The sequence below is a fragment of the Aotus nancymaae genome, unplaced genomic scaffold (genome assembly GCF_030222135.1).
Source record: "Aotus nancymaae isolate 86718 unplaced genomic scaffold, 86718_ANA_hifiasm-v0.15.2.pri h1tg000057l, whole genome shotgun sequence".
NCBI lineage: Eukaryota > Metazoa > Chordata > Mammalia > Primates > Aotidae > Aotus > Aotus nancymaae.
The window spans coordinates 47,828,598-47,855,918 of NW_026988471.1; the positions used below are offsets into that span (position 1 = coordinate 47,828,598).

A 27,321-nucleotide genomic window follows, 5' to 3' on the forward strand; every position below is an offset into this window, starting at 1 on the left:
TCAACATTCCCTCTTAGGTCTGATCTAACATGTAGAAGTAAATGTAGAAGTAAGGGCTATAGCAGTAATGTAGTAAACACCTTGGAACAATATGAGAAATTCTGAAAGATTTTCAATGTTTTTCTCTTTCTCTTCTCCCTCCCTGCTTAGCTCCTTCCTCCCTCCTTAGCTCCTACACCCCTTCCCCATCTCTTCCTTTTGGGTCTGTCCATATTCTTACAATTTCGCTATCGGAAATAGTTGTCGTGACATGCTACCTTTTCTCTTCCTTTTTTCAAAATACAAATACCTTGGGAAAAGGCAAACGCAGCCTGTCATTAATTCTTTAATATGAATATGTGTGTTAGATAGTTTCTTTATGCCCAGGGTAGCATAGAAATTCTGGAAAGAAGAGGAGAGGATGCTGGAATACAAAGGGTGTTGTGTATGTGTGTGGGGGGCAGTAATTAAAGCACTAAATAGTGAAAAAATGAGCAACTTTTTGATTTTGCTATATGCTGGTTTGGTGAACAATGCTCTTATTGAGGGGTCTGTCAGTTTCCTCCAAACTAATATTGACTGGCCTGCAGGTAAAATCAGGGACCTCACTTCTGGCCTCCTTATCTTTGCTAACCCAGAGCAATGCATTTGGAGGATGTAGACTACACAATGCATATTAAAGGCCCACATGGCTGTTGGCCAAGACAGATACTGAGTAAAGAGTTGGTAGTCAGGCAAGGAAAAACTTACAGTATAACCTTTTGGAGAGAATGAATCTTGTGAACATCGGGAAGGTGCTTAATACCTGTGTTGGATATTAACCTAGAGAGAAACAAAATGAGAATGAGTGAAGATGAAGCTGGCTGTTTAAACAGTTGTTAGAGCATGAACTTTCCAGGATCAAAATATCAATTTTGAACCATCAGAAAAACCTATAAGAAAAGCCCATATATACCTGAATTATGCTCATGTTTTCTATTTTAAGGTCATTCCAGGGTCTTAAAAGCTGGTGATTCCTTAGAGAAAAGAAACTTACACTTCAGTCACAAAGAGATTAGGATGCCACAGTATACATTAAAAAAAAAAAATGAAGATTGATAAGTTAATCCAACCCTAAAGCACCTTCCAACTAGTAACAAAATTTTCTTAAATTATCCTGTTTCCAACCTCATCATACTTGTTGGAAAACTGTGCCTTCTTCGCTCCAAGTGATTCTCTCGGGATTAGAGCGTGAGATTTCATGCCCTATGACCCTAGGGTATACACGTGACCTGAGCTGGTCCAATCAGACTCTCTCCTGGGATGTGGTTGGAGGTTGGTTAGAGCTTCTGCTGTCATCACCCTTAAGAGAGGGTTATAAATTTCTACAGCTGAAAATTGCAGACCTACCCTGGATCCTTCCCAAGGTCTGGTTTTATTGGCCTGACTTTCCCAGGAAGCAGAGCCTGAGAAGAAGGCTAGCTGTAAGTATATATTTCATAGTAAGATTTCAGAGCAATCAGGACAGGGAGTGAAACAGGGAAGGAGGGAAGCTAAACAATACCAGCACTACTGACGACTAGTTCCTAATTCCAAGGACTTGATTTAGGATATTTAAAAAATGGATCTCAGAACTGTTGATTGGAGTGGGGGATAGTAGTGAGGGAAGGATATGTCCATTGACTCCTATTTCCTATTGGTAAAAGCTGATTCCATGGTGTTAATTCCCCACTTATGGCTTGCACATTTGTGAATACCCAGCAAGTTCCTGATGAGCATCTCTCACAGTGGTGTCCAAGAAGCCCCAGAGCAGGAAAGAAGAGGTGTACAAGGCTAGGCTGGGTGTTGTTCAGTTGCACTTGAATGAAGCTGGATGAAGTTTGGGTGGAACTGGCTGCCATAATAATGGTGAGGGTTTTTAGAGGCACATACAAATTACTGGACACATTGTTCTTTGTCATTTTCCTCACTCCTGTGAGTTATTTAAAATCCTGCTATCTCTCTACTCCCATTTCCCTTTTCTATATGTGGCTATAAGTTGGAGGTGGTGATAGTTACATGCAATCTAAAGAACCCTTATTGATATATTCATCATTGTGAAGGACCATATGTCCTTTTGAGGTTATGACTCAAGAAGATTTGGTGCCTTGTTCTCTGCTTCTGTATTTAGAGAGGAAGTGACTCCAGTTTATGGGTTCTAGGTGATGGTTCTCAGAGTTTTTTTCCACCGTCTTGGTTCCCTGACATCGACATCAAAGGTCTCTTGGGCAATTCTTTTAATTACTTCAACAGCCCTTGAGTTGGTCTCCCTTTGCTTTTTATCCGGGAAAAGAGGTTCTTTATGAAGAATTTGTTGTGGTGTTAATTCACTTAAAAATTATATACAGAAATATAAACTCTTTTGAGTGTAGAGGTCTATGAGGTAAGAGAAATACCTATGTAACCATGAGCACAGTACAGATATAGAACAGTGCCATCACTCTCTAAATTCGCTCGTGTTTTCCCTTCGTACTTCACCTCTTCATCTACTTCATATGCCTAGCAAGCACTGATCAGTTATCTGTTTCTCTAATTTTGCCTTTTCCAAAATATTAAATTAATGGAACCATCTATGATCTTCCCCACTAGAGCTCAAAGATGCTCTTCACTCCACACAGCCACTGCCAGGGTACGCTGGAGTGGTGATGTCAGTGATTCAGGACTGTTTTTTCTATCTCTTCAGTGCCTCTTTCAGCTATATGAGGTTAAAACCAGGTACTGTGACTGCTCACCTAATTTTTGGTTCTCATGAAGGTGTTTTTTTTCTGTCTAGATAGTTGTTAATTTGGCATCTTTGCATGGGGGACAGTTGGTGGAGCTTTCTATTCTGCCATCTTGTTCTGTCTCTCTCAGTGGAATCATCTAGAATGTAACTTTTGGGTCTGGCTTTTTTCACTTAGCCTAACTTTCTATTTTTCTTGATTCATTCACAGCAAAGCTTCTAGAAGGAGTTGTCTGCACGTACTGTCTTCATTTTCTCATATCCCATTGATCTTCAACCTGTTCCAATCTGTTTTCATCCCATAACTCTTAAGTGAAACTGTGATTGTCACGCCAAAGTCTACAAATTCACTAACTACCCAACTCACTAACTACTACAAACACTTTAAACGGTCACTTTCTTAGACCTTTCTGTATCATTTAGTATTTTTTTTTTTTGCTGAACTCTCTTTTCTGTTGGTTTCTGTCATTTTGCACTCTTTTGTTACTGCTGCTTCTCCTCTGTTACTCCTTGTTAGCATTCTTTGTTGATTCCTTTTCCTCTCTTTGTACTCTGGGTCTTTTGTGTCTCTTCTCTATACTCTCACTACATAGAGCTTGTTTCCTGTGATATTAAGTAGTATCAATATTGTTACTACTAGATTCATACTTGCTCTCTACCTCGCTAGTCTATTGCTAATTAAAGCTTATTTTGTGTATCCTCCTGAATGTCTCACTGACATAGCCAACTAAATTTGTTCCCCTCATTATCATCTCCATCAAACCGCTTCTCCTCAATTATTCTCCACAGGTAGAATTGCCATCCATCAATTGTAATTTGACAGTTAAAGTTGGCTTGGCTTCTTCTTTCTTAAGTTCCAATATCTAGTCCGTCTCAAAGTCCTCTTAGATTCCATTTCCAAAATATGTCTTGACTCTATGCAGTTTTGCCCATCTCCACTGAAACCATTCTAAAAAAAGCCCTAGGAATTTCTGTAATATTATCCTCCTTTCTTTCCCAATTCACTTTCCATACAGCATACTCTGGGAATTTTTTTCAAAAATGTAAATCAGACTGCTTTACTCCTTGGCTGCTAAGGCTTTAGTTCATTCCCATGACACTTAGAGTAAAATTGACACTCCTTACTGCCTCCTCTTGCATCTTTATCTTGTGCTATTTCGCCAGTGCACTTTATCCCCAGTGGCTTTCTCTCAGTTCCTCAGATATATTAATTTCTTTCCTTTCTCCAGATATTTGCATGTACTTTCTCTAGAAGGCTAACCATCCACTCTTTACCTGGTCAACTTCATCTCACCCTTCAGAGTTTAGTTACACATGTCACTTTTTCAGAAAGGAGCTCCCTATATGCCAATAATCTAAATTAGGGCCCCTGATTTATTCTCAGTATAACTGTGTCCTTTTTAGCACTCCTCAAAACTCTGAGCCATATACTATTTTGTGATATTTATTCAACATCTGCCTCTTCAATCAGATTGTGACTCATATGAGGGCAGGATTCATGTTTTTCCTGAAAACTCAGTGTTGGCACAGTAGTTGACACATATAATGGGCTCAGTGTTTATCAAGCTCTTTATTCCAGCTAATATGCTATGTGTTGTCAAGAGATGAGTTTACAAGGAATTATTCACTGCCTATGTTTATTACACCTTACTCATTTGATGTTATATGGGTAGCAGTTTCCCTGTCTCTCTTAGTGAATGAATAAGTTTTATATAATTGAAGGAATGAAGAATTCATGATTGTGCGATAAGAAAGTTACAAATGCATCACTTAACATCAACAGCATGAGCTTCCATAGCCCCTGTACTTACGGAATATCTATAGATATCTGTAGATGCACATTGAGATTTTTGGTCTTTATAGAAAGAAAACAGACTGCAAAAAATGGCTAAATTTATTGCAAAAAATGGCTAAAATTATTCCAGTAGTGCTGAGTTTAAGGTACTTAAAAAGATCTAGTGACCATCTAGTGAGATGGATTATTGGTGATAATTCTGTAGCTGAGACTCTCTAAAACCCCAAGATAATACAGGAAATGGAGTTCGGATGAACACTTAGTTTTCAATTCATTTTTCCCCTCTGATCAATAAATTCATGTCTGATGGAGGCTGGAAGTGGGTAATCAGCTAGGAACTGTATGTCTCAATGGGTTTGCTTTTGTCAAATGACTGTTTGCTGCAAAATTATTTTGATTCACTCAACCATGGTTTATCTTCAAAAACCAGTTAAAGGCCTGAGGGTAAAATGTCAGTGAATTTAAGTTCTGCAAATGGGTCTTTTAGAGAAAGGTAACTGACTCAGAGTTTTCCCTCTCTGCAGCCAGTTTTACATTCTAAGCTAGTGTTAGCATCTCTAATGCCTGATTGTCCTTAATCTTTAGGTTGTAATAATGAAAGTGAGCTTCTCTCCCATCAGGATGAACTTAGTGGGGTCCTGTAATTGCTGGGAAACATTCTCACCTATTCTGCACAGGATAATATGCTTGCCTTTCATAAACAGGTGACCCTGTGGCACTGAGGCTCCTTGTCCTAAACATCATTTGTGCTTTTATTAATCTTCAGTACTGTTTATGGGCTATTATTTTTTCTTAAATTAACAGGGTCTGTGTTTGCTTGTGTTGCACTGGACTATGTGCCATCCTTCCATAAAACCTCCATTTTATACAAGGAGGAAGCCAGAGACAGTGTGCTGGTTTCAGGGAGTTTGTGAGTGAATTAAGACTAGCACAGATGAAACACTTAGAATGGTCTAGTGGCAAACTGTATGCTACTGATTGTGAATGCCTTATGAGTTCAGAGAAGGGGCTGGAGGAACAATATGGGCTGGAGGAAAAAAGTGAGATATCTTAGAAAGTATAGAGCCTACTAGCCTAAATTAAGAGTAGCAAGTGTGCATATTTGGACCACACAAGGTGGTCGAAAGGATGGGAAGCAGAGGAAAAATAAAACTAAAATCAGGGAGGAGGCAGAATTTCAGAAACTTTAAAGCTAGATAAAGAAGTGTGGTAAGGACAGCATGGGCTTGATGGGCAAGCATTAGAAGCCACTTTTGGGGGCTGCAAGGGGAAGCAAGAAGACTTGAGGGTTCCCTGAGCAGAGGTCGCCCATGTTTTTGCCAGCCCATCACCTCAGGACTTCACAGTAATAATGAGACCAAACAGATGGTAGCTGAGAACCAGCTGTGGAGGTGAACTCCTAACTTACTGGAGTAAGAAAAGTAAACCAGGAGAAAGGACAAGACATCCCTTCTTATTACACATGACAACCAAGTACATATATATATTTTTAACCTCTATTCCATACCAAATCTGCCATGGCATGGAATGATCAATTCTGAGACTGTGTGAACCAGCTCTCTCTTAGTCTAGGACTTAAGGCAGCCACAGAATTCATGCTATGGCTTGAGTAGATCTTTGAGATGCTTTAGGCAAATTTGATTAAAGGAGAGGATGCTGCCAGTTGTGTGTCCAGTTTATCGTTTTTGCCAAAGCACATTTCCTAGTAACCAAGGCTGAGGATTTGGAGTTGAACTCTTTTCTCTACCTACTAATTGGTTTCCTATAAAATAGGATTTGTTTGCTTTTAAGCCATTTGATTCTTTTATTCTCTTACATTTTTAATTACATTTTTAAAGTCTCTTGTGTAACGCTGAAGTTGACTCCTTCCTCCTGACCATTCTGAGAGAAGTCAGGGTGATGATGGATAGGAATAGGAAGAGTGGGCTGATCTTAATAATATACAGTTGATTCTCCTTATTCACAGCAGTATGTTTTAAAAGTCACCTCAAACATGGAATTAGTGAATCACTGGCCTCAGGGGAAATTCAGGGTTAGATTCCTTTGAGCCTTTGGTCAAAACATATTTGTCATGGTTTGATCAACATATAACCTTGTTTTATGTGTGCTTCTGTTTAAAGATACCTTATTTAATACTTATTATTGATTCATGAACACGGAACTCATGTTCTGGAGTACTATAACTCATATCTGAAGGAAGCTTATCTAACACACATATTTTTGGCACATCACGGCCTTCTTGAAGTTAGGAACCTAGATGGCACTTCAGTACTACACATGGAGGCCTTTTAAACAGTAACATCACCAACAAAAAGCACAAGCAAGGGGAGAAAAGGCACCAGATAGACCATGCAAAGGGCACTTGCTTTTGAGCATGACAGCTGAAACAAGGTGTCAGCATGCAGGCTTATTCAACCTCAGTTGGGAACCTATGTCAAGACACTCAAATTTTTGTCTTCCTGTGCAAGCACATGTCTAAGAATAGTGCAAAAGTGTTTCAGGTATTGATTTTGGGTTGCAAAAACATTTTAACAAGTAGATTAAATAGCAAATATAGAATCTGCAAATAATGAGGACCATGGTATATGAAAAGACTCCTTATTTTATGAGGTTTGCTAATATTGATATTTCTATTAATTACAGAGCCTTCTTAACTGGGAATTTGCATATCTATATACAACATGGTAAAAGATGCTAACATATGCTTTCTGAATCATTAAATAAACATTTGCTAGGTATAGTATCACAGAATCTTGGAGTTAGATGGCAGAGCATGTAAGAAGGTGTATTGAAAAGTCTTCGACTTTAGGTTTAGAGACCCTGGCTTCCAGTGTTGTCCCTCTAGCTACTGGATAACACCAAACAGTTCACTTAGCTTTTCAGAGTCTCAGTTTCTCTCTCTAAAATGATTTTGTGTAAGAAATTATGTTAGAGAGTAGGAGAGCCCGGTTTCTTGCCTTTTCAATCTCAATTTTCAAAACTAGAACTATTTAACTCTCATATTTAACTAGGACTCTTTGTCTCAGTCTCCACGGAAACCAGACTCCCTAGTAATCAGGGGAAATTGAAGGAGCTCTAGGGTAACATTTCCTAGAGGTCAGTCCTATCGGCCTGGCTGCAGATTCTCTTTGGACCTAGCATCCTAGATTAGCAATCAGACTCTGTTTTTGAGCAGGACATAGCTTCAAAGGTACTAGCTCTGGTGCCAGATGGTTTGGTTTCAAGTCCTGGCTTTATCATTTTTTAAGATGTGTAGCTTTAGGGGTTAGTTGAAGTCTCCAGGGCTCAGATCTCTTACCTTTTACACAGGGAAATAAGATTTACCTTTTAGGAAAAATTAGCCCCATGTCCAGGCACTGTTACTGCTGTGGTCATGTTCCAGCCTTATATTCCAGTTGCTGTATCTGAGACTCTGATTTCCTCGATCCACTAGGACCTGGGTCATGTCTTACATCTCCCTAGTTCTCTTGGGTGCCGAAATACTGTTTCCTTGTCTGAGTCCCTGCGCGACCTATAGGACACCTGAGTAGGCTGATGGCATAACTGGTAGAAGCCACAGTGGAGTTTCCCAGATTCCTCCTGCCCTCTTTCTCTAATTGCCTTCTGCTTCCTTCTGATAAACCTGCCTGGATCAACCTTTCTATCTGTCTTTAGCCTCTGGCTCCTGGCTTTTCTGATCAGGATCATACTATCACTTAGAGGTTTGTTGAAGTCAAGGAAAATTACTACCCAGAGTTGATAAACTAAAGATGACTTGCACATTTTTCTATAAAAAGACAAGTGATCCAAATTTGTTGAGTTTTTCTAATACAAGTGGCTGTCAGAAATAAGGGTACTAAGCAGATATTTTCTAACTAGACACAATTGATTTGTCTTTTTAAGGGAAAGGTAATATATTAATAATTGGGAGGAAAGCAACAGTTTTGAAAAAAAAATCTGTGCTATGGAAAAAGCACTAGGAAAAATGTATGGAAATTGCTTATTTATTGCAGAAAGTGATGTATTTCCTCATGTATGAAGGCTCTCATGGTATGTGTTTTCAACATAAGGAAATGCAATTTTCCAACAAGTTTAAGTTTTTCATGGAGTTTTGGATGCTTTCACTAAAAATATAAAAAAATTCAACATTTTCCAGGTAGTTTCCAGGTACTAGTAAAATTCAGCTGGTCTATTTTTTCCCTAACGTCAGCCAGAACATCTGATTGATGTTAGGGAAAAAATATACTAGCTGAGTTTTATAAAAGTTTGCATAGAAAGATATAAACACTAAGTATGATGACTCAGCGAGTATATGTATGGAGCTGTTCTTCCATTGGATCTACCTATTTTAGTGAAGTTTCGTTCTCAGCTTTGACAGCCATTAAAATCTAATATTACAATGACCTCTTAAACTAAGGATTAAAAAAAAAGCACATCCCATGAAATTTCTTTGTCTAAAATATTGTTATTATATTTAGTGAGAGCAAAACAGGTTTTTGTGCTATGTGAACTGGTATATAATAAGATAAGAGGAAAATGTAGAAGCGTTTTATTCATCTTGATTTCATTCTTTAAAATAGTATTTTTACATGTGTGTGTAATGCACACAAGATTGCAGTCATGTGTATCTACTTTATCAATAAACTTATTTGGGGACTTATGCTTTATTTGTTTATTTGTGTGTGTGTGTGTGTGTGTGTGTGTTTGTTCACTAATGGGGTGAGGAATCAAGATCCTACTGTCCGATGTATAGGATACTTGGTTTGGGAAGAGAAACTTGTAATTCTGAAGAGCTGCCAGGTGGAAATGGTAATAGATATGTGCTGTTCTGTTCTGGAAGTAGATATAGGATTTATAATAATAATGGTCAACATTTATTGAACACTTCCTATGTACCAGGTACCGCACCAAGCACTTACCATCGATTATTTTATGTATTCCTCTTCACTACCTTAAGAGATAGGTAGCACTACCATCCTCACATTAGAGTTGAGGATGCTTAGCTGAGAGAAGTCCAGTAGCTTTCTCAAAGCCACGTAAGGAGAGGCAGAGCTAGAGGTTGAATTTAGATCTTTCTTAATCTAAAGCATGGGTGGTTATTGTTGTCTTAACTTAAAGACAGATTCTAATTCATTATGGCAGTTGCCCAACAAGAAATGGATTGTTGTGCTAAGCATGGGCTTCCCACCTCTGCAACCATAGAGTTACTATGTCCAAGTAACTGTATGGAAGGCTTTATTCCTGAGGAGGGCCTTGGACTCTGTGACCTCTAAGATGCCTTCCAGCGTAGAAACTGAACATTTCTCTAGAAACAGTATTTCCAGAAGATACAAACACTTTGCTTATGAATGAAATGCTACAATGGTCAAATAAGTTTGGGGAATGCTGGGTTAATAAGGTTAAGCAGCTTCTTTGCTGCAGGATTCTCAGAGCCTTTACCATGATATTACTCACTATAAATTTTTAGGAGAAGGAAATACTATGCTGGCTTTCCCCAGACATGCTGACTTTGGACTCCCACTTCACTGTATAGTATATCCTGAGTTTGATGTTTCCTAGTTCAACCTTGGAAGCTCTGCTAAAAGCTAAAGCATTTATGCCAACTTCTTTTACTGTAGACTAATTCTTTAAAGATGCTATTACTATTAGGACATGGTTGGTAAACTTTCCTTAGGTAGAGTATTCCATCAGTCAGCACACTCCATTCTTCTACCATGCTGTACATCAGAACGTTCACAATATACAAAATCAGAACTATATTGGTGAAAGGGCAGACTATGTCCAGTGAACTTTGGTTTACTTTCTAGCAGCAAGTTTGCATACTTTAGGATGGACCTCTTAGATTACAACTAGGAGAGGTAAAGCAAAGGACTCTGTATAAGTACACTAGGCTTGTAAATGATGCCAGTCACAAGGTCAGATTCCTACTCCTAGTCCAATAATGAACTTCTACATGTAACCAGATTAGGATAAAAAGAATCATGGCAAAGTAAGTCAAAAGGGAACTAAACCGAGGAGAAATCTTTGACAAAATAGGCCTGACTTGCATGTAGAAAAATAAATAAATGAAGTTTGTGATGGGCTGTCACTATTGATGTTGTTTGTACTTTTAATTGGGAGCAAGCTATGGGATATCTCTGTGGCTAAGGCAGAGCTCAGTGTAGCCGATGTCATAGTTGGAGTTTTCCCTGAGAAACAAAGGTAGAAAAAATGTTACATTTCAGGTTTCCGGAAACCAGTTACACAATTCTTAATCTCTCATGCACACTGGGCATGAAAACAGTGTGGAGAGTTGAATTCGGGGAGAGATTCTGTGAGCAGGGTTTCTGGAGAAAGCTGTGGATTTTCCCCTTCCTATCCCTGTGCCAGCGCTGCTTGCTGCTTCACTTAGGTTGAAAGAGGGACTTTAAAAAGACCATGTAGAAAGTGTCATAACTGCCCCCTCAGGCTTGGGGAACACAGTGACCAGGGTCTGAATTTGGGCTGAGCGAGCAGCTGGCTAAAGAAACACTGCTAACTGAAAAGAAACTGCACTCCTAGGAACTGGTTACACAGGTCACAAATCTGACCCAGATTTTTCTCCTAAGAAAAAAAGACTCAAAAATAAACTTGCCTTGTTATTTGTGTAGCACATACCGGACAAAGGCATTTTATAGGATTTCATTTGACTTCACAGTAGGCTTCTAAGGTGAGCATAATTATGATTACCATTTTACTGATAGGAGAGGCAAGGCTCACAGAGAGTAAATGACCTGCTCAAAATTTCTAGATCTGAATCAGAAGTAGTAATGGTTAACACTCACCTATTTTATTGCCACAAGCTAGACACCATTGTAAATGTCTTACCTGTATTAAAGTCATTTAATCCTGCCAATAATGCTAGGAAGAGGTACTATTATAATCTTTATTTTATAGATATGAAAACTGAGGCTTAGAGAGTGGAAATTATTTAGCTTGTCTGATGGAAGGTAGGGCAGATGGAACCTGAACCCAGGCACTCTGGCTCCCCTGCCTCTTGGTGACGTTGCTTCCATCATCCTGTACTGGCTGTATAAGAACTTCTAAAACTTAAAGCTACCTCTAGGTGAGAGTCACAGCAAACAGAGTTGCCAAGCAGCAACCTTTTGAGACCTTCTTGGATGCTGATGTTAGAATAACTTTAATCAAACTACCAATTTGTGGCAAGCAATTACTTTTAAATTACATAAGGGAGTTGCAAAAGAGTTAATATTTTAAACAGTTTGCACACCCTTCCCACAACTCATTTCTAATATTAATTATTTAGAAAGCTCTTTCTTATGTACACTTCAACTTAGCCCAAGAAGATGATCACAAATTCCTAGTGGCGAACATATTAATAAAGTGTCAATGTTGTGCGCTGAGCACTGGGCATGTTGGCGTTGGCTTCATCCACATCCTACATCCCTCTAGCTGTGCTGTGTTGGGAGGCAGGATGAACTGGGTTGGAGTCTGACATTCCTGGGTTCAGTTCTTAATTCTATCAACTATGTAATCTCTGAGTTTCAAAGACCTCCTCTGTAGATTGGGAAAAATGCATACCTCACTGTTCTAGAAGATTGGAACGTAATGTGTGTGAATAGAATGCTTAGTTCAGAGTCTGGCATCTGGTAGACGCTCAATAAATTCAGTTGCCCTGAGCCTTCTTCCCCAGTGTAATTTCTTAATCCCATTTTGTAAGTTTGGGCCAATACAGTCAGCATTTCTGAACCTCAAGCTTCTTATCTGTAAAATGGAGCCACCAGTAAATATTTCACAGGTCTTTTGTAAGACTAGTTAATTAATACAAAGTGAAAGTGCTTTCTGCATTAAGATTTCTGTTACTCATGCCCGTATCAACCAGCCATGCCTTATACAACTAGCAACGCTTGCATTTGTTGTTTGCTTTTAACTTTGAAAATGTTCCCACACCCAGTTTCATCTTGCCCCTTCCTTCCTCATCTCTCTTTACAATAACCTTTTACTAAGAAATGAGGGAGTTATGGTTTTTCTCCATTTTCCTTGAGGCCCAGTGTATTAGTCCATTCTCATGCTGCTATGAAGAAATGCCTGAGATTAGGTAATTTATGAAAAGGAGAGATTTAATCGATGCACAGTTCCTCAGGGTTGGGGAGGGCTCAGGAAACTTACAGTCATGGTGCAAGGGAAAGCAAATGTGTCTTCTTCACATGGCAGAAGCAAGGAGAAGTGCCGAGCAAAGGGGAAAAGCCCATTATAATACCATCAGATCTCGTGAGTACGCGCTCACTATCACAAGAACAGCATGGGGGTAACAGCCGCCATGATTCAGCTACCTCCTATGAGGTCCCTCCCCAACACATGGGGATTACAATTTGGATTACAAATCAAGATGAGATTTGGCTGGGGACACAGAGCCAGACCATATCACCCAGGGAGGCCCTGTTACTTGCTTACAGGTTCTCACAGGCAGGGCCAGGGCTGGAACCTGGGTCTTTGGCTCTTCTGTAGAGAAAAGAGCTTTTCCCTGATGGCTTGCTGAATGCATCTGTGTCCGTGTGGGTCCCGTGATTTGGTCCTTGTCCAGAGAGACCATGATGGTTCCCCTGCAAGTCCTTCAAGCATGCCAGGCTCTTTCTTCTTAGCACTGCTCTCTTTGAATTCCAAATGGGTGATGGAAAAGCTCATTGCCTCTTGAACTAGATGTTATTTGTGGATTGTTTGCTGTGGGTGAGCTCGTGATTAAACCACAGCAGAACGTTTTTGTGATGTCTGTTGAGGACGAAAATATTCTTCCGTGGAGCATTTGTCTCTTCAATGTTCATACTCTGTGATGCCCCAAGATATTTCTCTAAAAACAGCAGCTGCTCCCCTTTCTCTACCCAAACAGAAAGGTTCCAACCACCCTGCCGATATTCTTATGAAGGGCCACTGTGTGCAGACCCTGTACTCTGTGGTGGCTGAGAGATAAATAGGCCATAGCCTTTGCTCTGGATTGGATGTCAGTGGAATCTAGCGGGGAAATCTCCAGCTAGTTCATGGCTTCCTGGTCCTGATCTGGCTAACTGGTGAGTCCCTGGATGTATTCCTCCTGCAGACTTGCCCTTTGGAAAGACAATGTTCCTCCCAGAAGGACAAATCAAGAGTTTGGGGGCAGCTGGGACAATTCAGCTAGAACATTCCTGTACCAGGATCTTACAGCCTAAGAACACATGTTATGAAAGATAAAGTAGATGAGATGAACAAATACATGGAAGCAAGGAAACAGTGGATCTCTCCCAGCAAGTATTTTGGAGTGGAGTGAGAACCAGGTGCAAGCACCTGCATCACAACCAGGTTTCTATGAAAGAAAAAACGAGTAATCCTCCCTCCCTGCACTGGGGATATAGTGATGTAGACAACCTGGTCCCCCCCCCCGCCCCCCCCGAAGTACTGCAGAATCTGGCTGAGTTCATTTGAGTGACACTCTCCCTTCTCTCTGTGTCCTTACGACCCTGGCTGCATGCTGCCCTGCCCTGCCTCCTCTAGCCCATCCCATGGAGATGGTAGCTGTTAATGTGTGGCCTGTCCCAGGGATAATTGCAAATCTAAAAGGGTCTGAAAGGACAAAGATATCTTTTAAACCTCCCAACATGAGTCTTTAGTGATGGAATAAGAGGCAGCAGTTTATTTTCCGTGGGGGTGGAGTTTTGCCTAAATTCTCTTCAGTTTGCACTGTCCAAGCTGTCATTCTGCCTGTGCCCCAGGCAGGCCCTGCTGAGGATTTCTCCTTCCCAGGCCAGCTCTAATGGCTGCTGGGTGCTTTCTACCTCTTAAACATCATTTTCACATCCAGTGCCTCTCAGGCTCTGCTGAGGTGGTTGTGAGAACAAATTTGTCAGGGACTGAGGTGACAGGGATACATCCGTGACTGTCCTTTAGCTCTAGGAGCTGTACTTTAGCAGTCCTTAATTTATGAACAATTTATAGCTGATTTAAGTTTCTTACTGCTTCTGCAGGATCTCAGCGTTTAAAGGCTCTGTTTGAATCCTAAGGAAGGATTTGAGCCTCATCTGGGAAGTGAAGTGGCTGCAAGATGCTGAATGTTCTTATCTTGCAGAATCACTTCCTCTTTCCATATAGGGCCCCTCGTGTTGGGCCTGAATATGCTGAACTCAGGACAGGCAGTGACACCGGGAACCCCAGATTCATGAAGGTCACAGTTTGGAAACCGAGCACTGGAGGGCTAGAGTAGATCTGAGAAGATTTTTCATTTTCCGCATTTGACTCACCTCTTGAAGCATATTTTGTTATTTTCAGTTTGCAGATGAAGAAACCGAGGTCTGAAGGGATTAGTACATCGCTGGCTGATGGGGGGTATCTGATGAGGATGATACCAGCGAGAAGAAATAAATCAGAGCTGAGCTTTACTAGGTTAATCTGAGACTTGCTTCTCACCTAATCCTCTTTAGAGTTATCCTTATATCTGACTTCTGGTGATGAGAGAGACAGGTCTTATTTCAAAATTAATGAGGTAAGGATACACCTACCTTGTAAGAAGGCATATCCTATGAAAATTAAATTGCAGCAAATCTGCAAATGGGCAGAATAGATGATCACCTATGTGCTATTTGAGTGGGTCCTGTGGAGCTTTTCTCTCCCTCTTGGAAGTCCCCCTGTCAGGGAGTCCATCATTACCAACTCTTGTGTTTAGCATTACCTTTTTCAGGTTCCTCTTTCAAAAACACAAATTCTGCTTGAAAGGAGACTATCAGAACCTGAATATGTTGATATGAACTGATGGATCAAGTGATCTCTTTGCTGATGGAAAGGAATTGGGCTTCTTGCAGGAGAGAGAATACTGAACAGGTTAGAGGAGAAGAGGGAGGAAAGGTTAGCAGCATGAAAATGTCACCACCTTTACCCTCCCTGAAGATGACAGGCTTACAGTAAAATCTCACCTTGAACATCAGTGTTCTGGAAGGAAGAGCTGGCCACATTTTCCTAGAGTTGACAATGGTAGGCAAAGTTGGCTCTGCCAGACAGATTACTGAGAAAAGAAGCAATTGTAAATCTTGATTGTGCCCAAATATCCTCGTAGTCATGGCAACATCCTTAGATACTTGCAACACTGACAGCAGGGAGATGGCTAACATTTTCTTCACTATAATCACAGTCCTGTATAAGATGACTGAATTCTTGATGAGTGATATCTGCAGGATGACTCTGTGTGGGAGGTGCTAAGGGGAGGGTATTGGGGGAAGAGAGGCTTTTAGGGGTTACTAAAAGTAAGTGGACAAAAAAAAAAAAAAAAAAACCACTCGACCACTTGGATCCATGTCTAACCCAGAGGTGAAACATATTCCAGTGATTCTGTCTTGGAAATGTGTCCCATTGAACCATGCCTTTCTAGCCCTCTAGGTGCCACCATTACTGTATCCCTGGATTATGGCAACTGCCCTGTGATGGTTAATATTGAATGTCAACTTGAATGGATTGAAGGATGCAAAGTATTGATCTTGGGTGTGTCTCTAAGGACGCTGCCAAAGAAGATTAACAATTGAGTCAGTGGCTGGGAAAGGCAGACCCACCCTTAATCTGGGTGGGCACCATCTAATCACCTCCAGTGTGGCTAGAATATAAAGCAGGCAGAAAAATGTGAAAGGGTTAGACTGGCTTAGCCTCCCAGCCTACATCTTTCTCCCATGCTGGATTCTTCCTGTGCTCAAACATTAGACTCCAGGTTCTTCAGCTTTGGGACTCAGACTGGCTTCCTTGCTCCTCAGCTTGCAGATGGCCTGTTGTGGGTCCTTGTGATCATGTGAGTTAATAATAGTTAATAAACTCCCCTGCACATACACATCTAACCTATTAGTTCTGTCCCTCTAGAGAACCCTAATACATGCCCCTTAACAGGTCTCCCTGTAGTATAGTCTGTATCCTGTTACCCGGGCAATTTACAGTCCAAATCATTCTCATTATGTCACTCTGCTGCTCAAGAATATGTTATAACTTGTTTCTTCCTATGGTGTTAGGCCTACATTTCTCTGCCTTAATTTTTCTCCAAATCCTATCCAACCCAATTCATCTAAATCTAGTCATCATCCTTCCCACTACACACCTTCTTTTTAGTTGGGACTCAGCTTCTTTCCATCCTTTATCTTCTCCATGGTTCTTGCATTCTATGCATTTAAAGTACTCATTTCTTTCTTTCACAGGAAATTTATTCCTTTAAATCTTTCCAAATCATATTTATCACTCAAGTTCCAGCTACGTTACCCCCAAGATGCCCACAAGAATCTTTCCCTGACTAATCTGGACTGAGGCACAGGGTCAGTCTTCTCATTCACAATCTGCGCCATACAGCTCTCCAGAGGCACTGCTATTTCCAGTTGTCAACATTTGATAGTCTTTTCTCCCCAAAAGACTGAGCTCCTTGAAGTGAGAGCTGTGCATTGATAGCTCCTATATCTCACACAAGCCATTCCTTTCATTCTTTCTCAACCACACTTTCTTTTTATTTTATTTTTTATTTTAAAAATTTAATTAATTTTTTAAATTGAACTTTAGGTTCTGGGGTACATGTGCAGATCATGCAGGATTTTTGCATAGGTGCGTATATGGCAATGTGGTTTGCTGCCTCCAGCCCCCATCACCTATATTGCTCATTTCTCCCCATGTTATTCCTCCCCAGCCTCCCTACCCCTTGCTTTCCTTCCCCTATCCCCCCACCGCAATAGACCCCAGTGTGTGATGCTCCCTCCCTGTGTCCATGTATTTTCATTGTTCAACACCTGCCTATGAGTGAGAACATGTCTCAACCACCCTTTCTAAAACATGACTCCCTGCTTTATTTTTCTTCATAGCATCATCACCACCTGACATTACCCAACACTGTTTGACAGGACAGATAAAGCCTCTGCCCTTATCGAGTTTACCTTTTAATTGGAGAGACTAATAGCTACAGCAAAGCCTGGGGTGTATTATGACCTCAGTAATTGGCTGTTGAATGATCGGTTGAGTAAATGAGTTCTTATTGATTGGCGAATTCACTTCAAAAAGGATGAAGGAGAAATGGGGAGCCACCAGGCCTTTCCACCATGCACATGCTACCATAACTTCTAAAAATGAACCCAAATATGGCTCTTTTTCCACCATCATAGAGAAGTGAACATAGGTAAGCACCAAAGGTATAAGAATGATTCATTCTGTAAAGACATTGCATCCTCCTGTCAGAAGAGCCCTATAACCAAGGACTGTAACAAGTCAGCTTACATCTCCTGTAAAATGGCTGTGTCCTGCTTACCCTGTGGATTGTTGAGTTCAAATGCAACAAAGGATGATAAGTGTTAAATTATAAATAAACATAAAAATGGGAAGTATTATTCAACCAGCTGTTTGTGTGAAAAACTGGAATTATCTTGAATGGGATTGGCAAGGGAGGTTGTGGACCACTAGTGTCGAAAATAAACATAAAAGTCAGGGTTAAGAACTATTAGAACTCTGCAGGATAATGTAGTTTTGCTTGTTGGAAGGACCTTTTTGGATATGTCAGGGGTTCTGTAAGAAAGTTCCTTTTGTCTTTTGAGAAACATGAATGGTGTATTTCCATGAGAGAATGCTGAGTGGTGGATTTTGTCCAAAAAAAGCAGTTAAAGAGGCCTTCAAAACCTTAGGAATAATGGAAGGGAAAAGAAACATCATCACTACCATCACCACTATCATCATGATGATCATCATCAAATCAGAAACATTTCTTATGCCTGGATGATGTACCAGAAGCTTTACAATCAGTATCTCATTTAATCCTACACTGGTCTTAAAAGGTAGGAATTACCATAATTTTATTTTTTCCTTTAATTATTTTTTTAAGAAGAGGAGAGAGCTGAGGTACAAGGAGATGAAGTCTCTTGCATGGGCACCCTAACTAGTAAATCACAGGGTCAGGAATTTGATAAGAATGAATAATATTTGTTGTGAATTTTCTAAATGTCGATCATTTCGCTAAACACTTCATTTGTTTTAATTTAATGAATACAATTCAATGATGCAAGGAATGTTAAGATTACTACTTTTCAGAAAAGAAAGTGAAGCCAAATACGCAAGCTTATGCAGCAAAAGAGGGAAGGAGCTGAGACCTGTGCCCAGACAGGTGGGACTAGAGTCTGGGTGCTTCCTCACCGCTCTCAGCTGCCTCTTGACTCCCTGCCCTCTGTCCGTTTGCCGTGCTACTCCAAAAAACAGTTCAGCTTTTATAACCAGAAAAGCTCCTTTCAATACTCCTACTAGACCAAATTAAAGGGAGGAATGCAGAAAAGAGAGAGAGGGACCTAGCACAGGGTTGGGAATGAAACAGCCTGGATTGCTGAGGGGAGTCCCAGTGAAAAATCTCCTGGAATTGTTCCCAACTGGAGAAAGCAGATGGCATTGCAGCCATTAACAGGCATGGTAAGGAGGTCTAACAGGCCGACATCTGGGTGGAAGATGGCTGTTAGTGGGGCATGGGGGTGGGGCCTACAGCACTGTGTGAAAGGTTTGCTAAAATGGCACTATGGTTTATTGAGCAGCAAAGCAAGAGAAACATCCAGCTGCCTGAGAATGACTGTGACAGGATGCAAAGGCAAGAAAATATTGTGTAAACTTTATTTACAGATCAATAGATAATCTTTCATACACAAAAGGTCAGCTCCAGGAAGGCAGAGCAGTAAAGAAAGAAATATTGCCTGTAAATACAATATTGACTTTAAAAAATCCACCCAGATGAATCCTTTGATGCATATTCTTCAACTTAAGGAACATTTCTTTATTCATGAGGTTTTTTTCCTAACCACTTCAAGTTCCTCAGCGAAGCATGAAGGCATTGATGAAGAGCACTGATTTCTAGTTGTCTTGAATTCTGTGCCATCAAATGAGCAGCGTGAAATGGCATCAACAGGGAGAACTTCAGAACAACATTTTTAAGGACGCATGTGCAGCAATTAGGACGTTCAAGTCAAATAGCGACTCACCCCTACCCCTTGCAATCTCCTGCTTCAGTGGCTGTGATGATTAACATTTATCCTGGCTTAAGAAAAAAACAAAATGAAACAAAACAAACAACTCAATCCTACTGGTACCCACTGGATTCCTTCATCCATTTTGCATTTTTTCTTTGTCTTGAAGCAAGTAGTTCATCATCCCAAAGAATATCTGAAATCATTGCCATCTACCTCTACCTCGCTGCTGGATTATAAAGCTGTTAAGACTGCTGCTTAGATGAAAATAAGCACAGAAGATGTGCTATGGACTGAACTGTGTCCTCACAAAACTTAACTGTTAAAACTCTCATCCCCACTGTAACTGTATTCGGAATGAGGTCATAAGAGTAGGGCTCTAACCTGTGGGGATTATTGTCCTTATATAAGAAAAGACACCAGAAACTCACTCTTTCTCACTCAAGTCTCGCTCTCTCACTCTCCTCTTCTCACTCTCTCTCTAACGGTACACAGGGAGAAGGCAGCTGTCTGCAAGCCAGAAACCAAATTGGCCAGTACCTCTTGGACTTAACAGCCTCCAGAACTGTCAGAAATAAATTTCTGTTGTTTAATCTATTCAGCCTATGGTATTTTGTTAGGGTAGCCCAAGCTAACTGCTGTAAGATGGAAGCTTAACTAGGTTTCGTTTCTCTGACAAAATCTTTCCAATTTAGAAGACTACCTATGAATTTAGGTAATCCCTCTTAGCAGTTTGGAAAATATTTCAAAGGGCTAGAGAGTCTTAGCCATATATGTATATGGCAACTCTGCCCTCCAAAGGCACTTCTACATGCTATATATATATATGCTATATATATATATGCTATATATATATATGCTATATATATATATGCTATATATATAAACCTGACACACACACACACACACACACACACACACACACACATATGGCAGGCAGAAGTGCCTTTGGAGGGTAGAGTTGCCATGCACTGAGGAGGAGCACACAATTGGGAAAAGTCCACCTTTGGCAATAAGTCAGAGGCTTAAGATAGAACACTCTTAGTCTCAACTCCCTGATGGGAGATCTACATAGCAGTGGATGTGCAAACATTTTGTACAGTGTAGAATTACATAACTGCTATGAGCTGAACATTTGTGTCCTCCCCAAAGGTCTATGTTGAAACCCTAACCCCCAATGGGGATGATATTTAGAGGTGGAGCCTTTGGAAGGTAATTCCAGTTAGTTAAGGTCATGAGGGCAAGATCCTCATGATAGGGTGAATGATCTTACAAAAAGTGGAAGGGAATGGGATCTCTCTTTCTGTCTGTGTGTATGCCCCAAGGTCAGGCCATGTGAGGATATAATGGGAAGATGGCTGTATGCAAACCAGTAAGAGGGCCCTGACCAAGAACTGACTAGCTGGCCCCTTGATTTTGGACTTCCAGCCTCCAGGACCATGAGAAACAAATGTTTATTGTTTAAGCTACCCAAGCTACAGTAGTCTGTTAGAGCAGCTCAAACTGACTAAGACAATGATATGTTATTTTTCAGAGCAATCAAGGAGAATCCCTCGACAATGACATAATCCATCCCAAATACTACTTGTGCTTTTCTTTCCTCAGGTGTAGTTAGAGAGCAGGTTTAAAATGCCCTGGGAACAATAACCTTCTCTCAGAAAAAGATGTGGCTGGAATCAGTCACCTCCAGCTTTGTGTGAACTTGATACAGGACTGAGGACTACTCAACACCCCAAAGTGAGACAAAAAGATACAAAGAGGAGGATGGACTTAGTGGCAGATGGCACAGATTTCAACCTTTTTCAGAGGCAAAGGCATAGCTGTGTTTTCTCTGTTCTGCCAAGGATCTCCCTCTCTCCCTTCCTCTGTCTGTAGCTGTGCTTTCCATGCCCACATCCTTACAAGTTCAAGTATTTCTCCTGCCCTCATCACCTAAGGGAAGGGCCAAGGGTCCTCATTAATAAGAACAAATGGTGCTGGCTGCAAGGTGTTGGCCAATATTGAGGTCAAATTCTGGATCCTTGGTTTCAAATTTTGCAATGATCCCTCATTTCTCATTTACCTGTTCCCAATCCACCATTCTCAGATATGCTATTATTACCTTGGGCTAGGGAATATCTCTATGTGATGGGCTGGTTTTATTCTTGGGTCTGTCTTTGGTAGGGGTGCTTTGCATTAGCCGTTTTTAATAGTTTATGAATGAAGGTGCCTCTGGGATGCCTCTCCATGTCCTAGAGAGCATTTTTTCTGTCACTGAAGGCTCTAGGGTCCCCATATTCCACCCTGGCATTTTCCAAAACAAAGAAAGGGAAGGATCTGGAAGGGAGAGATGGAGTTGAGAGAAAGAAGGAAAGAAAAGAAAGAATGAAGGAAACTAACTTGGTAACAGGTGCTAATAATTTTATATTTGTATAATTCTCTGTAGTTTTTATACAAAAACAATTTGCAAAGTGTTTTTTATTAAAGGCATAATCTTATTTGGTTTTTACAACCACTCAATTTATAGATAAGGAAACTGAGGTTTAGAGACAGTAATTAACTAGCTAGCTAATAAATATCAATGTTCTATTTGGATTCCAGTCCTTCTGAAGTCATAGTTTTTCATATATAGGTTCTTTTTCATTCTGTTCATCTAAATGCAAAGGCATGCTCCAACTTCCTCTTTTTGAACCTATGCCAAGCACTTGCAGGTAAAAGCTGAAGGTCTTAATCGGCAGCATAATTCTCTATTCAATACTTACTAGAATTTTTCTGAGGATGGGATGGTAGACTTTGAGTAGTTGACCAGAAATAATTTGTCTACAAATACATTTATTAATGTTTTTGAGCACTTTGTAGTTGACAAATTATTTTCATATCTAAATCTCATTTGAGGCTCATATAAGTCACGTGCATCTCGGTAGTCCAGTGATTGGCCCAAGATTTCTCAACTATTGAGCGCTGGAATCAGGATGAAGCCTTAGATTTTCGGATTCTGAGGTTCATGCTTTCTCTGTTGTCACGTTTCCTCCACTGCTGTGTGCCTAGGCAGGTTAGCCTCTGCAGAGAGCATAGCAAAGCCTCTGTTCCTAAGGAACATGATCAACTTAGAGATCAAGACTTCCAAGCCTGAAACTAGAAGAGCTCATAACCTTAACCTCTAAGCAGGACTGGCTACATAATTTGTAGGATGCAGTATAAATGAAAATGCAGAGCCTCTTGTTTAAGCATTTCAAGATGGTAATAGCAGAGAATGAAACCCAGTGTGCAGTCCTCTGAGTGTGGGGGCCCTTCTGATCACAAAGTTCTATGTGCCCATGAAGCCAGCCTACCTCTGACAGTAACTCAGAAGCAGATGACCTTGTTTCTCTTTTTCAGACCCTTTTTGGGGTACCTATCAGAGAGCAGAAGTTTCAGGTCATATGGACTGTCTTCTATTAAGTCTTTTATTCCCTAAGTTCTCATTCAGAGAGCTAAGGCACAGGATGGCCCAGTGTTTTCTTATTATACCTGTTAACTCCAGTTCTTATGAATGAAAATTTAGACACAGAATCATATCATCATTAATAGCTAATATTTACTGAGCATCTACTATGAGAGGCACAGTGCAAAAATTTTTAAATACTTTAAACTGATTGCAAAAGTGGCTTCAGTTCTGTATCTTCTCTATCCCTTGTGTTGTGACTTTGCAGCTTTTCCCATCAAGAAGTAACATCTTCATCTTTTGAATTTGGATGATTCAGTGAATTGTTTTGGCTAACGGAATGCATCAAAAGAGATGGTGTCCTAGCTCAGAATTTTGGCCTTAAGATGCATGCAATCTTCAGCTGTCTCTCTTAAAACCCTGGGATTGCCATGAAAACAAGACTACTCTACTACCCTGTTAGAAATGAGTGCCTCTTGGAGGAAAGCTGAGTCATCCCAATTGAGACCATCCAGCGGGGCCAACCTCCAGTTGACCTGCCAATTAACAGTAGATGCATGAATGAGCTTAGCTGAGGTCAGGTAGACATAGTTCAGATCAGCAGGACTATTCCGCTGATGAACTCACAGACAGATGAAAAATCATAAATAGTTGTTGCTTTAAGCCTCCATCTTTGGGTAGTGGTTGATTTTGTATGATTATGATGCTAACAGATAACAGGTACACATGCATTATTATTATTTCCATTCTCTTGATGAGGAAACAATATTAAGTCCATACCTATGATCACTAGCTAGTAATTGAACCCAGAAAGTTTAACTCCAGAGTCCAAATTCTTATCTGTTATTTTGTGGGGTCCCATTATAACACTCATGGCTCTGTCAAGCCCTCAGCTAATCTGAAAGCCATTTGGGTGGAGGAAGCAGTGCTTTTGCTGATAAGGGCAGGCCCAAAGGACAGAGCCGAAACACTAGGAATCTCTGCTGATAAAATACCATGTCTGTTATTAACCAAAACATACAAAATAAAATGCTGTAATTTGTCAAAGGAAAAATGCATGTATGCAGAACAAGAGAGACAATGACTTTGAAGTCAAGGTCACAAGCTAAATGCTAGCAGAAATTTTGGCTGCATCTCATTAACACTAAATTATGACTGAGTTCTGGAAGAGGTCCATGTGACAATCCCATTAATGCAAATGGCATTTCTTATGTCTGTTTTTGCAAATGAAAACAAAATGCAATTATATTAGTAGAATTTGCTCATTAGACTAAACTAAAATCCATCACCAAGTATCTCTCCACCTCCACTTCTGCCCCTACGACCATCCTTGATAAAAAGCAGTTGCTCCCCAGAGACAAGTGAGCCTTTTTGTAAAATAGGGTTGAACAATGTAATCATAATGGGACTATCAAAGTACATGAGTTCTTACAGATATCGAAGGTTGGGAAGGTTCTGGAAGGCCTCAGCATTGATGTAGAGCAGGTTGTTGGCTTTTTCAATTCTACTGTAAAAGAAGAAAAAACATGCTAGTGATCTCAGTGGTAAGGAATGCTATAGTATTTTTTCACATTTTGCAGAGTACATAGTAAATCATTCATCCCATCCATACATCCACTCATCTATCCATCCATCCATCATTTCAACAAATATTGAGGAAGCATTCATTCTGTGCCTTTTATTACACTAATCTGTGCAAACTAAATGTTTAATTCTCATTACCTGGGCCCTGTCCACTGGAGGCAAACAGAGCATTGGCTGGGTGAGTTGTCTTCACCCAGAGCAGAGCTGCATCTTTTAGCAGTAAGACTCTTTCAGGATTGGAGGAGGCTAAGAGGGTAGGAATGAGACTGATATAGGGAAATGAGCTTTTGTCTGGTTGGGAGGCAAGAGAAAAAGGAATGAAAAAGAGCAAAAGTAGGTGAAAAGAAGATAAGGAAAAAGAGTAAGGGGCAAAAATATATCGGAGGGAAAGAGAGTGAAATGGCAAAGAAAAATGAAAGTTGGGAGAAAAACAATATCTCTTTGCTTTTAACGATGAAATCCAAGCATACAGTAGCTGGGAAAGGCCATTGATTCCCTTTATGCAGTAGACTGAGGCTGCTCACTCAGAGCTCATGGAAAGGGGTGACTTCTGCCCTGTGTTGGCCTGTGCTGTTTCTTGATCAACAGTCTGGAAGTGAGCATGTTCACATTTGGATTCCAACACAGAGAGCCTGCCCTTTCCTTGTCTTGCTGGATCAATGTGTATTTGCAGAGATGCTCTCTGTTAATTATTTCCTTCCTGTTTCATTAGCTTTTATGTTGCTGTAACCTGTAGCTACCCAGATCTAAGTACTAGGCAATTAATCATTTTAAGTGCAGTCAGTGCTACATGGAGGTGAGCACCTCTTCATGCAAGAAAGAGATGAAAGACCCAAACCATTACCTTGACTGTCCATTGAACTGTATCAAAGGATGCCTGTCTGACCTTGCCCAGAGGCCTGGCTGCCCTTTGGTTTGTTTCTCTGATAATCTCTGTGGGTTCTTCCCAACTAGGCCAAGCAGAAAGAGAAGAAAGGAAGAAGCATGAAGATAATGAGGAAAGAGAGGGAGAACATCAGTTGCAGAATGCAGAGGCAATGAGGAAAAATGAAGGTGGGAGACAGAGAGGGTAGAGGAAAGGAAAAGGGAGAGTGGAATTGCCAAATGAACAGAATGAGTATCATTCCTAAAGAAATTCACACACACATATGCACACACATACACACAGTGTGTATGTATTTGTCCCCTACTGATATTTGGCAAATGCTAAAAACAAAATCCATCCTTGTTAAAAAGATACAAAGAGTCAAAAGATTAATGTTCAAGTTCTTATTCATGTGTGGATTTAGGCGGGTGACTTTAGATAAGCCTTACAACTTCTCTGTGCCTTTCCTTCTTCATCTGTAAAATCAGGAGGCAGTTCATTGGCCTTCCTAAATGTGTTCCATGGGAATTTTGTGAGATGGTAATCAACAATCTCTAAAAGAAAACTTTCCAGGAACATTCGTTGACAAACATTTATACAGTATCCTTCTTGGAGATTCTAAACGTGTACTAGCATATTATAGACTCTGAAAAGTTTTCTTAAAATAAGCAAACCTATCTAATTTTATTTACCTAATGGTTCTTAGTCTCATTTGACCCTAAAATGTTTTCCTTTTGTAAAAATACTTAATAATTTCCTGAGTTTTTAGTGATACACAGAATATACATTGAAAAATTGTAGACCAGTCCCTAAAGTCTCTTCTGGCTTTGACATTCTGTGATTCTATGAAATAATTTATAGTAATTATAAACTGGTATAAAACAGAAGTGGATCTGTGTGAGCAGTGCTATTACATAAAACTGAAACATTAAGAAGAGAAAGTAAATTTGCTGGAGTATTAAAGGAACTAAGGATCATTATAACATACTCACTCTAGGCCAGTCAATATGCTAGATCTAATTGACATTTATCATTTCTTTTATTCATCACAGCAATCCTACGACATATGTAATTTTATTATTTCAGTTTTATAGATGAGGAAACTAAGTCTCAGATAGTTATCTATCTTGGCCAAGGTTTCATGGTAAATATATGGCATAGGCTAGTAGTCAGACAAGGTCTAACCAACTTTAAGTACATCATGTGGGACTTATTTTGGGCTTTGACTGGAATAACTTTGAATGAAAGGATGACATAGAGGTACTTGCACACAGTCACTGGCAATGTTCTTGGGTCTATGATGCAAAAAATGATGACAGGCCGGCACAGGATGAGACTAGGCTCTGAGCTGTGGCCTGCATCACTAGATAGAGACACATTACAGTGCCTTTTAGGCTGACTTAGACAGCCTAAAATCTTATAATGACAATCTAGGGATCTGAGGCCATGGCAGAGCCAGGGCTTCCTAGGAATATAGGAGAACTTTAAGGATATTTTCAAGAATGGCCATGAGCAAATTCCCCAGGCTTCTTGCTTACATTTCATGTAACTTGGGAAGGTTGGAGAACACATCTGCCTCTATCACCTCCAAGACGTCATTCTGAGAGATCTCTCTGTGGAGAAAAAAATATATAATTCAATCCAGTTAAGTTACACTCCATGAATATTTTTAGGGCTCAGCATAGAGCCTTGTGCCTTGGAGGATTCATGAGACACACAAAACTCCTTTCTGCCCTCAAAGAGGTCAGCTGTAGTAATAAGACAAAACTAACATGCTAGATGCTAACACTTAAAGAACAATGGGAGAATAAGTCGAAGGCAGTGGTTCACCCTGGAGATTATCCAGTCTACAGATGTAGAAAGTGAGGTCCAGGAAGGAAGAGATTTGCTTAAAGAAATTTAGGGAACATACAGGATGAGAACAAAATTTAAGTTCCCCAGACCGGGGGTCAGTAAAGCTTTTTTACAGGGCTAGATAGCAAATATTTTTTTGGCCTTTGCTGTGGTTATTTGTTCTCTGTCACAACT

At 40.3% G+C, this 27,321-nt stretch overlaps 2 protein-coding genes across 9 annotated transcripts in view; one reads left to right on the plus strand and one right to left on the minus strand.

Annotated features, from left to right (window-relative positions):
* Nucleotides 1-27,321, plus strand: part of LOC105726151 (uncharacterized) — a 532,480-nt gene that overhangs the window by 162,481 nt on the left and 342,678 nt on the right. The window lies entirely within an intron of this gene.
* Nucleotides 1-27,321, minus strand: part of FSHR (follicle stimulating hormone receptor) — a 194,234-nt gene that overhangs the window by 25,633 nt on the left and 141,280 nt on the right. For 2 of the 3 annotated variants that reach the window (XM_012465479.3, XM_064364068.1), the window contains exons 3-5: nucleotides 26,832-26,906; nucleotides 24,277-24,351; nucleotides 730-801 (exon numbers count right to left, since the gene is read on the minus strand). In XM_012465479.3, coding sequence (XP_012320902.2) covers nucleotides 730-801; nucleotides 24,277-24,351; nucleotides 26,832-26,906 — 222 coding nt within the window. The remainder of the gene's footprint in view (nucleotides 1-729; nucleotides 802-24,276; nucleotides 24,352-26,831; nucleotides 26,907-27,321) is intronic. The other variant, XM_012465480.3, reaches the window with a different exon arrangement.